The sequence below is a fragment of the Cricetulus griseus genome, chromosome 3 (assembly GCF_003668045.3).
Source record: "Cricetulus griseus strain 17A/GY chromosome 3, alternate assembly CriGri-PICRH-1.0, whole genome shotgun sequence".
NCBI lineage: Eukaryota > Metazoa > Chordata > Mammalia > Rodentia > Cricetidae > Cricetulus > Cricetulus griseus.
This window is the reverse complement of record NC_048596.1, coordinates 23,180,473-23,201,204: the sequence shown is the minus strand read 5'-3', so window position 1 is coordinate 23,201,204 and position 20,732 is coordinate 23,180,473. Positions and strand designations below refer to the sequence as shown.

At 42.1% G+C, this 20,732-nt stretch overlaps 1 protein-coding gene across 2 annotated transcripts in view; it reads left to right on the top strand.

The window, feature by feature from the left end:
• The window catches only part of Plce1 (phospholipase C epsilon 1), a 286,564-nt gene that overhangs the window by 121,729 nt on the left and 144,103 nt on the right, over positions 1 to 20,732 (top strand). For both annotated transcript variants that reach the window (XM_027407429.2, XM_027407428.2), the window contains exon 3: positions 7,924 to 8,212. In XM_027407429.2, the coding sequence (XP_027263230.1) occupies positions 7,924 to 8,212 (289 nt within the window). The remainder of the gene's footprint in view (positions 1 to 7,923; positions 8,213 to 20,732) is intronic.

The following is a 20,732-nucleotide window of genomic DNA, read 5'->3' as shown; positions in this document are numbered from 1 at the left end:
TGAATGAAGCTTTTCAGGGCGGGGCACATTTTGTTACTAACCATGACAGCCTTATTTGGCAATAGCTGTTCTGAATATTTTGTGAGGATTTGATACAATGTTATGTGATTTCCATATCTAATGTTCACCAAACACAGTTGGTAATACCACAGTACCATATCATCTGTAGTTCAGATGAGTCTAGTTGATCCATGGCCTCAAACAGTGAAGATTCTCAGAAAGTTTGTGTTGAAGATGTGTTATAGAGAGACTCATGCATTTAGTCAGGAGTGTTTATTGAGATACTACAACACCCAACCACTGCTCTGGAAATAGAGCAAGGAAAAACAAAATCCCCATGAGCTGAGCTTCTAGTAGGGTTAGATAGAATGTGTGTGGGGGATCCTTACTAGGTTGTCTCCCTCCTGACAGCACTTGTTTTTCCATCTGTGGTGGGCTGCCCAGGGATTCAGCTTGGTAATTAGTAGCACTGTACTAGAGTTACAGGATCCTGACACCAAATCCTACCCTTGTGCATCTTATTTTTAAATGTTGGCAATAGCAGGACCTCTCCATTGAGCTGGTCTGAGGCCTCCATGGAATCATGTGTCAGTGCTCAGTGCCTGATTCATTTTGTACACACCAGAAATGGTGAGGGGATGCCAAGCACCGTGGAGTCAGTGGACCTCTGCACACAGGCGTTCTTCCTATTGGAAGATCTCAGAAAGTGTGTCACCAGGACCTAAAACATCATTTCCCATAACTCTGAAGCCAGAAAGACAGCTTCGGAAACAAGGCTGTACGAAGTTGACTCCCCTTAGCTGTTTCTTCAAGTGAAGACAAAGTCTTTTTTGCTGTAGAGAAGACGATTTCTTCCTGAGTGAGGTCTGGTAATGTGGTACGTGTGGCGGCTTTGTGCCTGTCGGGGCTCTCCAGTGCTTGGCTATGTTTCCACCTGCATCATGGTGCAGTCTTAACCTTCTTTTTTTTTTTTTTTAGTTTATTCTGTTTGGTTACCAAGACAAAGTCCAGATATTGGTTACTTCGAGGCATCCCTCTTTCTAGAATTACAGGGACTTTCAGGTGCTGCTGTGTTCCTCCAGATGTTGTCTAAGCATTGATAATGACTCAGCAAATGACTTTAAAATGTTAAGATCACTTTGCTCCAGTCACTCCCAGCCATGTCAACCCCAGCACCTGTCACAAATAGGCTAAGTATCATTCTGTGGAAAGGATCATTCATTCACAGTTGCTGAACTGGGGAGGCCCAAGTGGCACTGAATGCAGCATTGATCTTATTATATAAATCCTAGATCTCTAAATACTTAACAATAGCTAAATGTAGATTCTTTGGTTAATTTCCTTTTTTCCCTTACAGCAATGCAAGCAAGACCTGTCGCATCCATCCAAAATATATCTTGGCTATATAGAACACTATGCTTTTGTGTTCATTGCTAGGGTTTGAATACAGGGTCTTTATATGCTAGACAGTTGTTCTACTGTGAACTGTAACCCCAGACCAGTCTACAGTTTCAAAAAATATAATTGTGGTGCTGAGTATGATGGCATATACATTTAATCCTAGTACTCAGGAAGCAGAGACAGCTGGATCTCTGTGAGTTCGAGGCCAGTCTGGTCTACATAGTGAGTAAAGTGTGTGTGTGTGTGTGTGTGTGTGTGTGTGTGTGTGTGTGTGTGTGTGTGTGTCTGTGTGTGTCTGTGTGTGTGTGTGTGTGTGCATGTGTGCACATATTCATACTTCTGAGTGCAGGCTCATACATGCAATGGTGTGTATGTATGGAGGTCAGAGGACACCTTGGATGTTAGTTCTCACCCTGCACTTTGTTTGAGACAGGCTAGGTCCTTTGGTTGATTGCCACTGTGTACCCCAAGCTAGCTGGCCTGAGAGCTTCAGAGAGTCTCTTGTCTCTGCATCCAATCTTGCCATAGGGGCACTGAGGTTACAGAGGGGCGCTGAGGTTACAGACACACATCTGTCTCTTTGAATTTGAACTCAGACCATCATGCTTGCTAGTTGCTTTAATTAATTCATTTGCTCTGCTTGCAAATAAATAAGACATAGCACTTCTTTATGGGTTGCCAGTAGTTTGGCTAGGCATAGTATATGTGCTCAGTAAATACAAATGGACTGTTAAACAACTGAAGGACAGAATGACTGCAGGGCTGTTTAACAAGCTTGGTGGCTATGTTGTGACATCTCCAGTTTATCTTAAACACAATATTGATCCATGCAGGGCAGCGGTCTGTCCTCTTTTCAGCACATTCTCTCACCCCATTAATCAAGTAGGATAAAGTTTATATGCGTTCTCACTTTGTGATTTTAAAACTATAAATCTCCATATAAAGGAAACACTTCTGGTCATTAGTCATAACTTGACTATTTTAAAAAGTAATCCAGCATGAAAAGGAAAAGCACGAATAAAAACAACATCAGTATTAGCATCACTGAGACCTCTTGCCAAGTAACAATGGGATCTTGAATCCCACAACCGAGCTAACTATGCATGGGGCAGTAGATGAAGCTAGGTAAAGGAGTAAGATAACCATGGTTCTTCATCCTGGCTTAGCGCTTATTAGCTGTGTAAAGTTAGCTATGTTTCTCATCTGTAAAACAAAATCAGTCTAAATGGGTTTCCATGTAGACTCAGCAAATATGCCCAACAGCTCACGGTGGTGCCTGTTGTAGCGGCTTTTCACAGCAGTCATTTCACTTGCTCCATGGTTCTGTAAATCGACTGGCTGTTGTCCTAGTCTGAATCTACTAGTATCTGTGTGCCTGTCTTGTGCATCTGTAGCAGCTCCTGGACAGGCCATGGAGGACCTGGGAACCAGGATGGCTTCACTGTGAGGCTGGATCTTGGCGGACCGGCAGCCGGGGTGATGGGAGCAACTGAGCTAGGGTCTCCTCCCCTAGCAGGCTAACTAAGGCTTCTTCACATGGTAGTTGTTCCAAAGCCTAAATCGACAAGAGGGAGAAAATCCCATTATAAGGAGAGTTTTGTAAGGTTGTGCTTGGGTAAGTTCCCACGGGGGGGAAGCAAACGGCGGGGGTAGCCAAAGTTAATAAGGAGAAGATGCACAGAGAATGCCCAGCCAAATTTATAGCTGCCCCAGTCAGCACAGCCACCGCTGTCACCATCACTCTAAACCTAATGACTGCTGAACATTTAGTAGGTGCCAATGCTCTTTGAATGCATTACCTTTATCAGAGACTGTAATTCTAGTCTCAACTTTATGAGGCAGATAGTCATATCCACATACTGTAAGAAAGTAATTGAGGTCCACAATGGCTCCGCAGCAGTCCATCCAAGGAAGACCACACCACTGGGAAGCAGGACAAGGAACTAGGATTTAAAGCAACACTCTGAGCCCTAGGAAGTTGTGAGTACTGTTCTCCCTGCTCCGTACGTAGCAAATGCCCAAGGCTTCTTCCTTCTTACAAGGTAAGAGGTAATAGCCTGGTTTGGCCATGTTCCCTGATTATTACCATATCTGTTACCACTCGATCCACACTCATTATTTTTCTAATAAGTTTTGAATTTGTTTGTCAAACATTGGTATGACTGGATGACTGGGGCTTGTTAAGTAAGTGTTCCTAGGCATTGGGGGTAGAGATGGTGACGGGTGAGACATTTATCCTTAGAGCTCTTTACCTTCTATCTCTTTGTTCAAGTTTAAGGTGAGATGCAACCTTTTTATTTTATTTTATTGTTTAATTAAAATATAATTACGTCATTTCTCCCCTCTAATCTCTTCCATGCACCTCCTTGCTCCCTCTCAAATTCATGGCCTCTTTTTCCGTGTGTGTGTGTGTGTGTGTGTGTGTGTGTGTGTGTGTGTGTGTACACAAATACACATATAAGCATAAATATAAACAACCTGCTGAGTTAGTTCAGTGTTAGTTCAGTGTTAGTTCAGTGATCCCAGACTGACTGACCACTTGGTTATCCCAGGATAACCAATGAAGGGACTTCTCCCTGGGGAACACTAATTCTCCTGCTTGCAGCATTCCTTAGTCGCCTGTAGTTCTTTGTCTATGGCCAGGGCCCTGTGAGAGTTCCCACTTGCACCTTAGCATGTCTATTGTTGTTGTCTTGTTCAAGTCTTGTTTAGGCAGCCATATTGTTGCAATATCATGGGTGGAGCTTCCTGTCATTTCTAGGAGACACAGTCTCACAAAACCACAGTTTCCGGGTCCTGCAGCTTTTCTAATCTTTCCATCCCCTTTTCTAAGATGCACCCTGAGCTTTTGCTGCAGAACTTACAGTGTAGATGTATCCACTGGGGCTGGGCACCCCATGATCAATTGCTCTCTACACTTTGAACAGTTGTACTTGTCTATAATGGTCTCTGTTGAAGAGAGAAGCTTCTTTTGGAGAGGAATGAGAGCTACACTTATCTGGGGGACTAAGGACTAGGATTCAGAATGCATGCTGGTTTTGTAAAGGGGCAGGAGAAGGTTCTCCTCTGATATCCATGACCTCACTAGCACCAAGTAGTTGACTAGGTTCCTAGTAGCAGGCATGAGTTCCCTCCTTTGGAGTAAGCCTTATGTCTAATTATCTGTTGGTTACTGCTAAGATATGAGCACTACTATTGCACACTTAGGGATATTTTGCCATGCTGGTCATTGTTAGTCCATGGGCATTGCAGCAAGGTAAGACTGTTGGTTGCTTCCCTCCCATGGCAGCTTGCATAGCACGAGGTGCCATCTTTTAAGAACATATACTGCCTTTCTCCCTATCCAGCCAGCAATTAACACAGGAAGAACATAGGTAGGACACATTGGAGAAGCTCTGTGCATATTTATTGTATAAATCTACATTCCTCTTCATAAATCACGGAGGGAAGGGCCACAGCATGTACACTACCAACAACCAGATATTGGCCAGACATGATAGCTAAAGAGAGGTAGGAGTCGGTACCAACCTGTAAAAACAGTTTGCTCTATGTGACAGTAGAAAAACCCTACCCACATGATACCTTGTGGGAAACTCAGTACTACCAGACTGTCCAGGTGTTTGGGGAATGCCACAGCTTCACATGTACATATGAACTTCACTGATCTTGAAACACTGTTTGATGAAGCCAATGTGATCCCTGAGTCTGGCTCACAGCCATCACTTCGTGACCTCCCTATATTAGATGCTTATTGGCACTTCTCTATTGCGTTGTAACTATCCCGAAGGTGTGGGAAAAGAGAGAATGAACAGGTGAAAATGGAACTGTAGAATAATGAGAGAAAGGACATCAAGAAAGTTGTGGGTGTGGGGGCTGTATTTCAGGGATTCCACCAAGATCAAGAAACTGGAAGTCTACTAGATTGGAATATATTATATGTTGTGCCATGCTTCACCTGTAGGCTAAGTGTTCTTTAGAAAACAATTCTTGGTCAAATAACATGAGAAACACTCAAACATCCAGTTAAGCAAAAGGAAATAAATGTCTTTACAATGTCTGTGGTTGTCTTTAATATTCTGTTGGGCAGTGTAAATCTCCAGAAGGGGAAGCTATTTACTGTGCTCAAGATTCTGTGATCACGAAGTCTGTATGTCATATTATTCTTTCGAGATCTAAGGTTTTAAGAAAAACACATTGGAAAATCTAGAGAAAGGACTAAATGGACCATTAGGAATCTATGAAAGCATTATAGTAGGTAGAGTTCATAAAGCAATGATAGGGGCACCGTAAGCCTGTAGGGCAGCTTGGCAAGAAAAGGGAGAAGGCAACCTATTAGTAGCTGGGAACTGTCTGTTCATCTTTTTAAACAAAACATTTTTAACCTCATTCCTCTTTTAAGAACAAACAAATACCAAGTGTCAAGGGTTGCTACCTCTAAGATTAAAACCCTTTGCCATAACAGTTAAGGCTCTCCTTTATCAGACTGTCTGGCCTTCCTCGACGCACAGTTAATACCCTCCACTCTCTGCCCTACACAGCCTGCTCTATTTGCTGTTGACAGGACGGAGTCTGTATTTTCCAGCCTCATCACTTGGATTCTATCCTGGATTATCTTCCCCACTTATTGCAGTTAGAGTCACAACTGCTTTTCAAGGCTCAGGCCAAACACTGCTTTGCCTATGGAAACTTCCTTAGCTCCCACAAGAGATTCCTGCCATTGAACTTCTGCACCATTTACTCTTGAAGAGCTTGAGTGGGACTTACTGTGGTATGTATGTATGGCCTGTATGGTTTGGAGTGTATGGCAGGGTGACAATAGAGATTGTCTTCCTTCTTTAATAACATCAACGTCTAGGAAGAGACAGACATTGAGAAGAAAGACATACCCTGAGCTCTGTGTTTGCCCAGATAGGGTTAGGATGACACTGTCCAGTCACACACAAAGCACAGTAATAACGACATCATGCTGAATAACGTATACTCTACTGTCTAGTTAACAACCTCCCATCGTTCCTTGAGGAGGAGTCCATTTTCTCCTGGAGACTTGCCCAATACTAATACACACTGTTTCTTAACACTAAGTCAGGTATGCTACATGAGTTTCCTTTGTGAGTCCCACAATGTCCCTAAGAAGGGGTATTATTGCCCCCACTAATATTGGCCTCAAAACCTTTAAGCCATGTACTCATGTTCACAACCAGTTCTCTGGCCCTGCAAGGCAAAACCAGGTGTTTCTCCCCCATACCTTACCTCAGAGTCTGGATGTAAACACAACACACCATTCATTTAGGCATATTGCTCTCCCAGAGGATTAACAACAGAGAATAAAGCTAAGAATTCTCACTGTGACTCCAATCCGCAAGGATGTATCAGCATGCAAAGAAACACTGAAGTTTGGATGCTTGGGCAGGGTGGGGGAGGTTGGGTTTATTGTAGGGTTTTATAAAGGACTGAATACAGGGGTCTTTTAAAGGCAATAGTTAAGATAAAATTCGGAGTGTACAGCACCATGAATAAACCAAAGCAAACTGTTCGAAGTGTCAGGATGAATTCATTGTCAAGTAATATTCCTTCCTTCCTCCTCTAGCAAGCTACAAATGTCCCTCTGTGTGACACTTCTTCCATGTTGTTCACATACTATCAGAAAGACTCTGAAGAGCTCCAGAACACTCCACACAACCCAACACCTCCCTGAAGTATTCTTCAACTCTGTATTAGTCAGGATCCTTCTTCAACGCAGTATGGAAATAATACTGCGCAAGCAGTATGTTTCAGCCTTTGCATTTGCCCATGTTTTCTGACATAGTGAATCACATAGAGCAGGGTCTATGTCGTTGAATGACTACATTAGAATGGGCAGAAGATACGGTTGAGATCCTGTTCTAATCAGATCATACATGGTGAATACAAGTGATTGAAGAAGGACTCGATAAAATGACAGAGCAGGGACTGGTCAGGGACTACTCTTTGAATGTGGGAGTTAAAGGAAGAGTAAGAAAATAAAAGCATCAAAGACTTGGAAGCTACCTGAAAGATAGGAAGAATCTGCCCATGAGGGAAATCCTTCCTCATGACCCTTTCATCCTCAATTTACTTTGTTCATGGACCAAGAATTCCCTATGGATGTCAAATTAAAGCAAGGATGGAGGCAGGCAGACATGGTCAGTCATACAGGAGAGTACAAAAGGATGAGGAAAAGGTTTGCCCTTGTCGCTCTACAGAAGAGCATTGTGGAGGAGGAGAAATTTGAGCTGAATGTATTTTTGGTTGGTGCAACTTTAAGTCCTCTGTTTGATAGCAGAGTTGTTTGAATGGCCTATTTCATAACTACACAGAGCTTCTCCAAATAAATGGTGTCTGCAGAATGTTCAGGTTAATGTATGAGCACAGAGCTCAAAGGTGTTTGTGCTTAGACCGACCGAGCCTTCTTTCTTCCTAAGTCATCTTGGCATTTTGTCAACAAGTTAATTTGCTTTTCTAAGAAACTAGATTAATACTTCCTGTGCTTTGTGCTATTCACAGATCTACAGTGCAGTGAGAAGAGGAGAAGAAACAGAAGATACGGTTGGATCTCTTCTCCATTGCTCCAGACAGCTCCCAACCTCCGAGACAGCCTGTGGAAGGATTAGAGCCGGTCCATGCTTAGAGCAATGTGTACGAGACACCGAATGTGAGTACCGGGCCACCCTCCAAAGGACATCCATAGCTCAGTACATCACTGGTTCTCTCCTGGAGGCAACCACCTCTTTAGGAGCAAGAAGCAGCCTTCTCAGTACCTTCGGAGGATCCACTGGACGAATAATGCTGAAAGGTAACGTCTGGGATTTCATTTTTAACTCTTCATATTTGCCTGTAGAGAATACAATAACCATCCAATATAGAGCTGCTGATGTAAAATTGAGTCCACATGTCAGAAATTCTAAGAAAATGAAGTAAAAGCAGCTGTTTTGAGTAATCAGAAAAGTTAAATCCCTTAAGACTTAAACACATAGCAAATGTTAATTTTTAAGGTTCATTTTTTCAAAAATAGTAAGTAAATGGATAAAATTCTATCTTTCATTATTTTTACGTTTGTTTATTTATTTTGAGTGTGAGATGGATGGGTGAGTTCACATGTGTCACAGTTACATGTCTGGAGGTCAGAGGACAACTTGTAGGACATTGGCTCTCTCCTTCTACCATATGGGTTCCAGAGGTTGAATTCAGGTTTTCAGGCTTGGTGACAAGCACTTTTACCCACTGAGCCATCTCACTTGTCTTTTAAATCTTAAAAAAAAAAATATGCAGTTGGGTAGTTTCTCCAAGTACTAATCCATGCGAGATGTCATTTGCTCTGACAAGGCTAGGAAGTAAATATGGTCATATGATTGCCTTGAAAGACAGTCATGCTTGAGAACGGAATGAAACCTAAATATTCTTATCCTTTACAAGTAGAGCCAATAGGTTTCTGCTGGGAAGAGAAGAAAGGACCCATGGTTCTTCAATGTGTCTCATTGCAAAGGCCCAGAAAGGCAGGCATAGCACAGTGAAACGGGAGCCAGTAGAAAATTGGGTCCCCAGCACCCAAACTTCCCTGTGTCTTCCCATGACATACAGATGGGAGGGTCACAGATGGCAGTCACTAGAGAACCTCAGAGACTTGCTCACTACACAGCTGTCACAAACTGCTTGGCAGCCTTCCCTGGCAGGAAGCTACCATCCAGCCAGGGACCATGCAAGGTTGTGTTCCACTGCCTGGGGGCTGCCAAGAGCTCCATCTGACATCCGCTGCTCTGTCACAGAGAGTAGACATTGTCCCCCGACAATGAGCCCTCAGACCAAGGCTATCTGGCCAGTGACCTTGCTTCCTGATCCTCAGCCTCCCCTCTCCACCCCCACATTCACCCTTGCCATGCCTAAGAGGAACACTACGACCACCTGGTATTCCATACTAAGTGCCATGTTGGATGATTTTGTGCTATCACCTTAACTTCTGGGCATTGGCTTCAAATGAGGAATAGCAGGAAAATATACAGTGTGGGAATGCTAATCTGAAAGAGTAATATGGAGAAAGTTGGTGCTGGGTATACACGCTGGCAAGGGAGTAAAGCATCATCCCCACCCTCATGGAGCTTACACTGTCTATGAAGTAAGGAATCCGCCCCCACCACAGGATTGAAAGTTTCTCTGCGCTGATGTGGCCCCCAGTCACTGGCAGGACATTTTCTATGCTGCTTTTCCCAAGACAATGAACTGAGATTTGCATGTAGATTCATCATGGTTTCAATGCACGTGACTGCATGGCAGGGCCTCATCAAAGTTCACCAACCCACACTCACCACATACCCAGGCTGCACCCCACAGAGTGAAGATGTTATGGAAGATCCCACTGAAGTATTGTCCATTGGTTTGTTTGCTGTATGATTACAAAGAGGCAAGATCTGTATGTGTGAACTAATTAAAGAATAGCATGAACTTGCAGCAAGTTACGTATCATATAAAGAATGTAAAAAAAAAAAAAAAAACAAAAACAATATGTTCAAAGGGTAGAGAAGGCGTTATGCCTGACAAATAACTCAGCCTGAAATAAAAAACAAACTCAACACAAGGTACCTTCCTTCTTATTCCAGAATATCTAGGGTCCCAACTAAGGCAGAGGAGCTAATGGTGTCCCAGAGACCTGTGAAAGTAAAAGCAGTGGCCGGTGTACCTGCTACCCTGATAGCAACTTGATTTTGATTGCTGTTGTACTTCCTTGTTCGGAACAGCGCCTCATGCATCATTTCCCTCTGGAACTAACCAGACCCTCAGCTAATGAGAGAGCTTTCAACTGGTGTCTTAAACAAGAGCTGGAGCTTGATTTTTCTGTTTTGTAGCTTCTTAATGGTTTCTAATAACTGTCTAATTAGTTCCTGCTAAATAATAACATTAGCTGGTTGATTTTTTTTACTCTGGGCTTATTTCTGTTGTTTCTAGTTTGCTTCCTTGGAGGTGGATTTCAACTGCAGTGTTCTCTTCCACCAGGTTTGCCAAGTTTCAAAGTGCTTTAGTTAAATATGTTTCTCCAGCATACAGCGGGAAAATAATGCATCAAAAAGGGGGGTTTCTCTCCTCTCTCTCTCTCTCTCTCTCCCTCTCTCTCTCTCTCTCTCTCTCTCTCTCTCTCTCTCTCATACACACACACACACACACACACACACACACACACACACACACACACACACAATGCAAGGTAAAGCTATGTTAACTAACTCAAACAGCGTACATAAATTTCAAAATGTTATATTGTAAACAGCAACTGCACGTGATTTTTGTCAATCTAAATTTTCGAAGTAAGGCCAGCTTGATCTACATAGCAAGTTCCAGGCCTGTCATGGCTACATAGTGAGACCCTGTCTCAAAAAATTATATTTGGTTTAATTTAAAAATTAACATTTAAAGAATAAAGCACAAACACATCAGACTTCAAAGGCATAGGATATTGTCAGAATCTGTAATACCCTCATGTTGAAAAGTAGGTCTTGAACCACTAGGGCATCTGGAGGAAGTGTCTGAGCGCTATGCTTCAGTTGGCCACTTCTTTCTTTGTGCAGTGTGTGTTCTGTTGGTCAGTAGCTTTCAGCTCTGAATTGGTCATGAAAAGTTACTCATAAGGATCCAGGCATGATGGCACTTAGGATGCTGAGGCAGAGGGATAATTAGTTTGCAACCAGCCTCAGCTCCCTACAAGACCCCGTCTAAAAGAAAACCAAGACGGCAGAAGAAAGTTAGAAAGAATGTATGACACATATTCTGTTCCTAGCTTCTAGAAGTTGATTTCTCAGGAGCTATGTGGACCTTTAGACACTTTCTGAGAGAAGCAGCACTAGGTGTGGTTTGGTTCCTAGACTTTAGTTTTCAAAACCCCTTCTATGGGCACACAGCGGAAATCTAACTCTTTCTAACTCGGGATGCTGAAAGTTGGTCTTCATGGGAAACATTAGAAGTGGGTTAAATGGCATTTCCTGTCAAGAAGTTATTTTCATTGGAGATGAGTAAAGAGTTAAGACTTTTACTAGACTTTGATAAGAACGCTCAGCCAGTTCTGAAATGTTAGTTGGTGGCAGCTCCCCTTCTTGACCATAGTTGAATGCACTTCGATGCTCATACCTGGATGGAAGAACCAGAAAATTACCCCAGTAACTTAAAAACAATGGAGTGCAGTGGGAGAGACGGAAAAGCACAAGATCTTTTCCCTAGAGAGAAAAGGGAAGGAAGGGGGTCACAGGGTGACCTCTCCAAGGGAGAATTCATGTTTGAAGTCTGTGAAAATAAACTGGAGGAGGTAGAGACAAAGAAGGAGACAGAAAATTCCACTTGTACCAGGCACATAGTCTTGGCAGTGGAGACAGAAAACGGAATGGTGATTATAGAAGCTGAGGCAGTGGGGAATGTGGAGCTAGTGGGCGTGGTTTCTGTTTGGCCAAGGCAAAGTCTGAGCACATGGGTGGTGACAAGGCTGTGTGAATGTGCTTAACACCTGTGAACTCCACCCAAAAATGTTAGGGAGGAATGTCTAATCTTTTGCATATTTTATGACAACTGAGAGAAACTGAGGTGGGCGTGGGCAAGGCTCAGCCTATGCTGGTCTTCCCAGGTCTACATGAGTTTACAAAGAACGGAGGAATTCCTCCTGAAAGTGGCTTTGATTACAAATGGGGATCGCAGCGACCTGCAAGGAAAAATATGGGGAAAGCCTGTGCAGCAGTTTATACCATGCCCAAGTCGAGGTGCTCACACAGGGCTCTGCAGCCTTGTAGCTTTGCCATAGGTCATGGCATGGTATGGAGGTGGTTAACAACCAGAGCATGATCAAACTGGCTCTTTTTGTTTTGTTTTTTGTTTCCTTTTGTCCTTCAGATCTACTAAGTTGAAAGTTTGCAAAATTCAGAGATATTGAAAATCTGTTTGCTTGTACATACACATGTGTGTGTGCATGAGCTTATGCATATATGTGTGCAGGTGTGCTTACCTGTGTGTATGTGCAGAGGCCAAAAGAAGGCATCGGGTGTCCTACCACTCTCCACTGATTTCATTGAGGCAGAGTCTTTCCTTGAACCTGGGTCTTTCATGGGTTTGGCTAGGCTGGAAGCCAGTAAGTTCCAGCAGTGTTCCTGTCTCCAGAATCCTTCAGGGCCTGGGTGACAAGAGTGTTCTTGATGTCCAGATTGTTACTTGGGCTCTGAGATCTGAACTTCAGTCTTCTTCATTTCACAGTGTGATAGCTGGTTTTAATGTCAACCTGCTACATGCTTAGTCCCGTGGGAAAAGGAAACCTCAACTGAGGAATCGTATCCATCAGACTGGTCTGTGGGCATTTTCTTGATTGTTGATGGATGTGGGAGGGCTCAGCCCACCATGGAGAGTGCCACCCCTGGGGAGGTGGTCCTAGATTGTAAAAGAAAGCAAGCTGAGTAAGACATGGAGAGCAAAACCGGTAAGAGTAAGCGGCATTCCTCATGGTCTCCACTTTAGTTCCTGACCCCAGGTTCCTCTCTTGACTTTCCTCAATAATAGACTATAATAAGTGAAGTAAACACTTCCCCTGCAGCTTGCTTTTGATCATGGTGTTTATCACAGTCACAGAAAGCAAACTGGTTGCTTTCGGGGTCATTGCTCTTAATTCTCTCTCTCTCTTTCTCCCTCTCTCCCTCTCTCCCTCTCTCTCCCCCTATACCTCTACCTCTCCCCCTCCCCCTCCCCCCTCTCTCTCCCTCCCTCCCTCAAGAGACCTGTTCTGATATAAAGCCTAGATCAGCGGGATGCAAGGGCGTGCTCCCTCTAGATGGGAAGTAGAGAGTATGTGCTCTCCATGGAGCACCTGTTTGACACAGTTAAATCTCTCTCATTCCCTGTCCTTGTTGTCACCCCTCCCCCCATTGGCCTCATTGGAATTTCATGTTTAACTCTGTAGAAATGGCAGTCCGAAGAATCATTAGCTTTAATAGACTCACAAAGCAGCCAAGTGTGGTGGCATCTGTGGGCACACATCGGCAATCCCAGCCCTTGAGAGGCCTAGGCAGGAGGATGGCAAGTTTGAGGCTAGTCTGGGCAGTATTAAGAGACCTGTCTCTCCGAAAGCAAAATGGAACATAGTAAAACCAAAACCAAAACCAAAACCAAAAAATAAAAAACCCCATAACAACAAAAAGCAAACAACAACAAAACACAAGATTAGGAAAAAAAGGAGAAAAAAGGGTGAGGTAATCCATAGAAATATATAGTGCTGAAAAAAAAATAAAGATGTGATAATGAGAATTTTTCAAATAAAGCAATTGAGTGTTCTCACATGTGTACATGGCATCATTTGATAAAATAAACAGTGCCACAAACACAGTTTTTCCTTCTTACATTGTTAAGTCTGTAAATGGCAAGATTAAATATCATACTTAGCCAGTACAAAGAATAGTTGCTGATTTTTAAAATACTTAGCAGGAAGGAAAAACTCCACTGTTCATTTTTAATATTTTTGCTTGTGTTTGTATACCTGTGAATAACTTTTCAAGTTGTTGGTCATTCATAGGTTGTAGTTAGAACAATGATATAAAAACAAAGTGTGCCTTATAGAGTCCATCTTCTTATTTGAAAACATAGGGTATTTTGCTTCTTATAGAAAAGTTGAGCTGGTCCAGTTCTTTCATTGAATTTTTGTCAGTGATGATGGGATTCTGGACTATGCTACAGAAAAGAATTTCAGGACAACTAGGTATGAAGTAAGTCAAGTGTCTCAATGATAGCCATGTTTATGATTTGGGTGGCTTTTTAACAGGATTGTTCAGTAAACCTCCACCCACCCCTCCTTTTTTGTATTTGTTAAATGAGATCATAGGACAATTTCATAGGTAACAAGGGTTCAAGCAGTTCTTAATGTATCAGGTTACAAGGGGTTAAGACTGTTGACAAAGACACCTTACTATCTCTGTGAGTTTTAGGCTTACAACTGGGAAAAGTCAAATGCAAGGTCATCTGGTTGGTGTGGTTCATCAGTGTTAACATTCTCATTGAAATCTTTATATAGAATAACTATTGATTGTGTAGGCAACCTCCATTGCTTTGGAATTCACAACTCTAAGTTGAACTTTTCACAACCAGATTTAATTTGTCCTGTTTTAAAAATTTATATTATTGCGTATGTGTGTGGTCAGGGTGGTGGTGGATTCATGTCACAGCACTCAGGTGGAGGGCAGAAGGCAACTTTGTGGAGCTGGTTATCGCTGTATGGCTTTATGTTGGTTCTTACTGCTTATTTCATTTTCCCAACCCTCCCCTGACTTTTTATTGTATCATAAGCCTTGACTACATAATGAGATTTTTGTCTCAAAAATCAAAACTAAGCAAGGATTTTTGTCTATAAATCAAATTATCACTAAAGAAAGAATACTGGAAGCAGAAAAGAAAAAAAAACTTTATCATACAAGGATCCATAATAAAGACTGCCAATAGATTTAATAGAAGAAAACCTTTGGACAATAAAAGTCAGTGAGCTGGCACCATGACTGAAAACAAGTTGGAAAACTCCACAAGTGAGAGGGATAATAAAAAACAACATGGAGGCTGAAGAAATGGTTCAGTGGGCAATAGCAGCATACTGCTCTTGCATAGGATCTGGATTCAGCTTGCAGGACCCACAGGAAGTCATATATATATATATATAATATATATATATATATATATATATATATAATATATATTAAAGGGATCCAGTCCCCCTTCTGACTTCCATAGGCACTGGGCACATAAATACATTCAAGCAAAACACACATAGAGATATCTTTTTTTAAAAAAAAAAATCTGTGCAAAATAAACACAGAGATAACATCTTTTTAAAAAATCTGTGCAAAGTGCTGCTACCTAGTTAGAGTGAGAAGGAAATTATGACAGGTCTACACTGTCTCGGTCCATAGAAGTGGCTCCATGCCATCTTGACATAAGGTCAGAGAGTTCAAACCCACTGTTAGTCTTTCAAGGTTAAACAACAGAATGTTTGGCCTAAGGTGTGGCTATTGTGTGTTTTGCCTTGACAACGGGATATCAGGCCTAGGAGTAGCTGATGGATGTCTTACCTTAACAACAGGATATTTGGTTTAGGGTTTGGTTACTTGGTGTTTTGGGTGTTAAGGAGGTAATTACATTTGTTTGTTCTTTGTATCATAGTAAGGAAGTCTTTTGCATTCCCCTCTTTTGATTGGGGTATATAAGGGCTTTGAGTAACAAAACTTGGGGCTGATCCTAGTATTCACTGGGTGCCCTCACCACTCTTAAAAAAAAAAAAAAAGAAAGAAAGAAAAGAAAAAGAAAAGTTGTAGTGCACTCAGTGTAGGTGCACTCAGGCCAGCTAGGGCTATTACACAGAGAAACCTGGTCTTGAGAAAAAAAAAGAAAAGTTGGACCCATTTTTATATTGTATATCTTTCCTGTACTCCAATAACTATATCCTATCCGAGTCTTTTTCAAGAATTAATAGCTTTGCATATTAAAACCAGAAATCATAGTAGGAAAACACAGACATTTTGAAGTGCATGACTATAGCTCATAAATAGCTGTGTTTATAACGGCTGTCTTAGTTGACTTCCTCCTAATCAAAACAGTTAGCCCTTGCATGCCTACCAGGCTAAGAAGGTATGCACATAGCTCCAATTCCAGGATTTCTGTTTATTTAAAGAAACGCCTTGACTTATTAGTTTTGCTACCATGAAATTATTTTTGGATAAAAATATACCTTAATGTGATGCTGAGTATATTTCTGTAGCAGTTAATTACTTAAGAGATATTCATTAGCTGCCCACTGCGGCCTAGAGTTGTGTCAACTATGGGAAGTATGCAGATACATTTAGAAGTCCGCAACTTGTTAGAACAATGTTTCTCATTCCAGAGAAAACGTAATGCTTGGTCTCGGGCCAGCTGAAGTAGCCCTTACCACCTAAAGTGAGAAAGCACTGGGCTGCTGAACTCCATAGGATCAGCAAGTTTGATGGACCCATGAAGAAACACCTCTGCTATGGGGCCCCGGCATCGTCAGGTGTCAGTCAGAAAAGAGAATCACAGAGTGTAACCTCAGCTTTGGTCAGTCACCTAAGATCCAGGAGTGAGCTTGCCATCAGATGTGACCTCTAGTTTGACTGGGTAGCTGTGTTGCAGTCACCTCTTACTCATCTTCATTTTGCCCCTAGAAATTACTTTGTGAAAAGAAAACATTCTGCCCTATATCTGAGTGAAAGTATTGACACGGGGGGGGAGGGGGGAGGAGGTGGCATGTCCAATAACTGTGAGTCCTTTGAGTTCCAGTCAGTGCATCCAGAATGGTGACTGGTGAGCAGAACTGTAGTGCCAGAGAGGCACTCGGAATTTCCAATTTAAATGTCTTGGTTACAAGAGGCCCAGCTACCTCAGCTGGTAGAGCTTGAGACCCTAAAAATGTCTTGGTTACACATTCCAGAAATGTATCCACCAGAGTTATCTGAAATGCTACACCAAAGATCTAATCTGCTGATGAATATATTTCAGACTCATCCCCACCCAAAAAAAAGCCTCACTAAATGTTGAAAATGAGAATAGTTCTAAAAGATGAATCTTAAAGGTTGCTAATTAAATGTTTCAAAACCCCACGCAGAATAAGGGAGATGCAAATCTAATCAGAGAAGGCACAAGCAGCTGGATTATGCTGGAGGAGTCAAGAACTGCATCTGAACTAGAAACTAAAGAGAGAAACTTAAAGCTGAAAATCAATAGCTAAACAAGGCTAGAAAATACAACTTAGAGTAATTGGGAGAATGGGTCAAATCTCCCATCAAAGTGGCCATGGTCAAGAAAGGCTATTCGTGTGTCGTCAGTAGTGTTCCGCTGGTTTGCATGGCACACTTTTGAAAAGAAGCCAATTTGAAATTTTTGATGAGTTCAAGCCGCTCATTTCCACCATAGCTGTTGTCAGTGACTGTAATGGAGTTCACACTCAAATGAAATCAGGAGAGAGGAGACAAAGAGGCTTTGTGGAAGGGAGGTGGTGAAAGATGTTCCAACATGAATGACTGTTATCTTTGGCTCTCAGTCCTGTTGGGAATATCAGTCTGTGACTTTGTGCAGCTGTTGAGGAGGCATTGAACATGAGCATCACTCTGTCTTGAGTTTGAGTCTTGACATCAGTGCCCTCATTTAAAACAGCTTTACTTTTTGCATCGGTAAAACAAAAACCAGACCAATAGCTCCCGCTGTTTTCAGGACTGGGTGTGATAATATATACAAGGAACTTAGTATTGGGAACATAACAGTCTTTGATCAGTCTTGAGACAGGACAGTCACTGAGGATGGTAGTGGTGATGCTGCCACTTTCCCGTGAGTTCAGTCATAGTGTGCACAGAGAAGAAAAACTCTCCCTGGGTTTTCTTGGCTGTCTGCCCTTGTGCTAGCAACTTGAGGGACACCTGAGAGGAGGTTATCTAGTGGCTTCCGGCAGCCACTTTTAACTTCATTAGATTTTCTTTAGTTTTCTTGCATTTAGCAATTCATTCATCCACTTATTTTACAATATTTATTAAACATGTTCTCCGTGCCAAAACTGTAGCAGTAAACAAGCTGTGGCCTTTACTTCGAGGACAGCACTGTCAATGAGAAGATGGACAAATGACAAGCAAGCATGAAGCTTTAGCATGGTATGAAGGTTGTGTCTGAAAAACACATAGCACTTGGGAGCACAGACAAAAGTCCCTGAGCTGTCTTGAGTGAAGTGTGGGGGTTCTAAAACTACTTAAGAGCCTAAAGAAATGTGAACAGCATTGAACAAGGGCCAACCTCTGACCTACATTAGGAAACTCTTCTTGTTTCTACTTAATTCTCTGCTGGCCACCTGCTCTCACAACAGTAGAAAATGGGCTACATATTAACCGCTGACATTGGGAGCTCTGCTGGCTGGTTTTTATGTCAGCTTGACTGACACAGGCTAGAGTCATCGGGAAGAGGGAGCTTCAGTTGAGAAAATGCCCCTCAACAGACTGTCCTGTGTGTAGTAGGCCTGTGGTATAATCTTGATTGATGATGGATGTGGGGAAACCTATCTCACCGTGAGTAGTGCCCCCCATGGGTAGATGGTCCTGGATGGTACAAGAAAGCATGCTGAGCAAGCTATGAAGAGCAAGCCAGTAAGCAGCTCTCCTCCAGAGCCTCTTGCACCAGTTCCTGCTTCCAGGTCCTGCCTGGAGTTCCTGCCCTGACTTCCCTGAGTGGCAGAGGATGTCCCCAGAGTTGTAAGGAGAAATAAACCCTTCCTGAGCAGAAATGATATGTGATAGGTAGGGTTTTAGTTGGGGGAAGGGTTGGTAGGAGAGGAGGGGAGAGGGAACTGGGATTGACATGTAAAACAATCTTGTTTCTAATTCAAATAAAAACATCTGAAAAAAAAAGAAAGAAAGAAACCCTTCCTTCCCCAAGTTGCTTAGGTCATGGTGTTTTAGCACTGCAATAGAAACCCTCACTAAGACAGGAGCTGATTCTAAAATCTGTCACTGGCACAAAATTTAGCATTCAAGTTAAAATTTTGTTGTGTATTTTAGTGAAGTTACTCATTACAGTAAACATTAAATGAGTCTTTGTTTTAACTACATGAAATTAATCCTTTTTCACGTTTCCAAATTGTCTTAAATGGGCTATGAAAATTCTTGTCCACGGGAACATTTACAGAACATTTATGGAGTATGCTTATAATCTGTTATAATGGTAATATGGGTCTGTAACAGATAATTGGGAAAGAGAGAAAAATCTCAAGATAGCCTGAGTCATCCTTTAAACTTCAGTCAAAACTGAATTCCCTTTGAAGAACTAATGGAGAAACCAGTAATACAGTTAAATTGAGTGTTTTGTTTCATTTAACTGAATTTTAACAGAACATATTTAAGCATGTACAGGGAAGTCTAAAATGTTTTGCCAACTAGAAATACAAACCTACTATTTTAATTCTTTTTTAAAAGTCTTACTAACTTTGTATTTCTTCTGACAACAAGTGCTATTTAAAAAATGTTTTCCATGTACTAATCAACAAGCAAGTCTGTGGAAACTTGGACAAAATTATGCTTCAGAACTTCTGAGGCTCTCTGTGTGGAAATGGTGATATTTCCCCCAGTTTATACTCAGTCACTTTCTTGATTAATAAACAGACATCTAAATATCCATTTCAAGAAAATATTGCAGATGTCCTGGGAAACAGACAGAAAGGGGTGTGTGCAAAAAGTTTTAAGGCCGTTGGAGACTCAAATCCTGGGCTAGTGACTGCTCATCCTAGAACATACATCTCCAACCAGAGTCTCCCAGCCAGGATATGCAAGACCTGTATTTGATCCCATGTCTGGCTGATTCCCAAACACAGGTTCTTCACCTCTAACAGAGGCTTCTTGAACTTCTCCATGCATGATCCATTTTTGCTTGAGAAATGTTATAAAACTGTGACTATAGAATTATATATAATAAGTATGTATATTGAACAATTATAATAATAATAATTTTGTTTTAGAATCATTTTTTAATGGTAAAGTTGTTGTTTATTCTAATGTGAAAGATTGTGAGGGTGATGTGTGCAGAGCCTGGGGGACAAAGAGGAAGTGATCCAGTGTCACAGTGAGAGAGGAGAGTCCTTTGGCAGATGTGGCTACCAGTTGGAAAGTGAGGCAAAAGCTTGGCCCTGATGTTTTAAAGAGCCCATACAGGTCTTCGCCGGTCAGATTTTAGGAAAGGCCTACTAACAGTGAAGGACCTGTGGCCCAGAGCCTGAGAGACAACCTCTGAGAGGAGAAGGATGGCAGCTGCAAACCTGATTATTCCTGCATTAGCAATTAGTATGTTCAAAATGAAGACACAAAAGTCAGTGTGAGCCCCTTTAGTTTGGGTTGACATAAAATAGTATGTAGCACAAATAATAAAACTCAGAGAGAGAGATCAGGGTTCAAGATGAAGATGACAGAAGCAAAGCAGCTGGCCAATAGAGAGTTCTCTGAACTCCATCTCTGAACCTCAGACTGCATCTCCAGACTGCACTGCTCCCCACCAAGCCTCAGAATCCTAGACTGCCTTCTGGGACTGCTCTGGGCTCCTTATATACTCTCTAGTGCTGGGATTAAAGGTGTGAGCTGTTTCTCTTTTAGACTGATTCACTCTAATGTAGCCGTGGGTGGCTTTAAACTCACAGAGATCCTTCTGCCTCTGTCTCCCGAGTTTTAGGATTAAAGGTGTGTGCCACAACTGCCCAGCTTCTATAGCTAACTAGGGTGATTGGCTTTGCATTCTGATTCTTCAGACAATCTTTATTGAATCATAAATAATATATCACCACC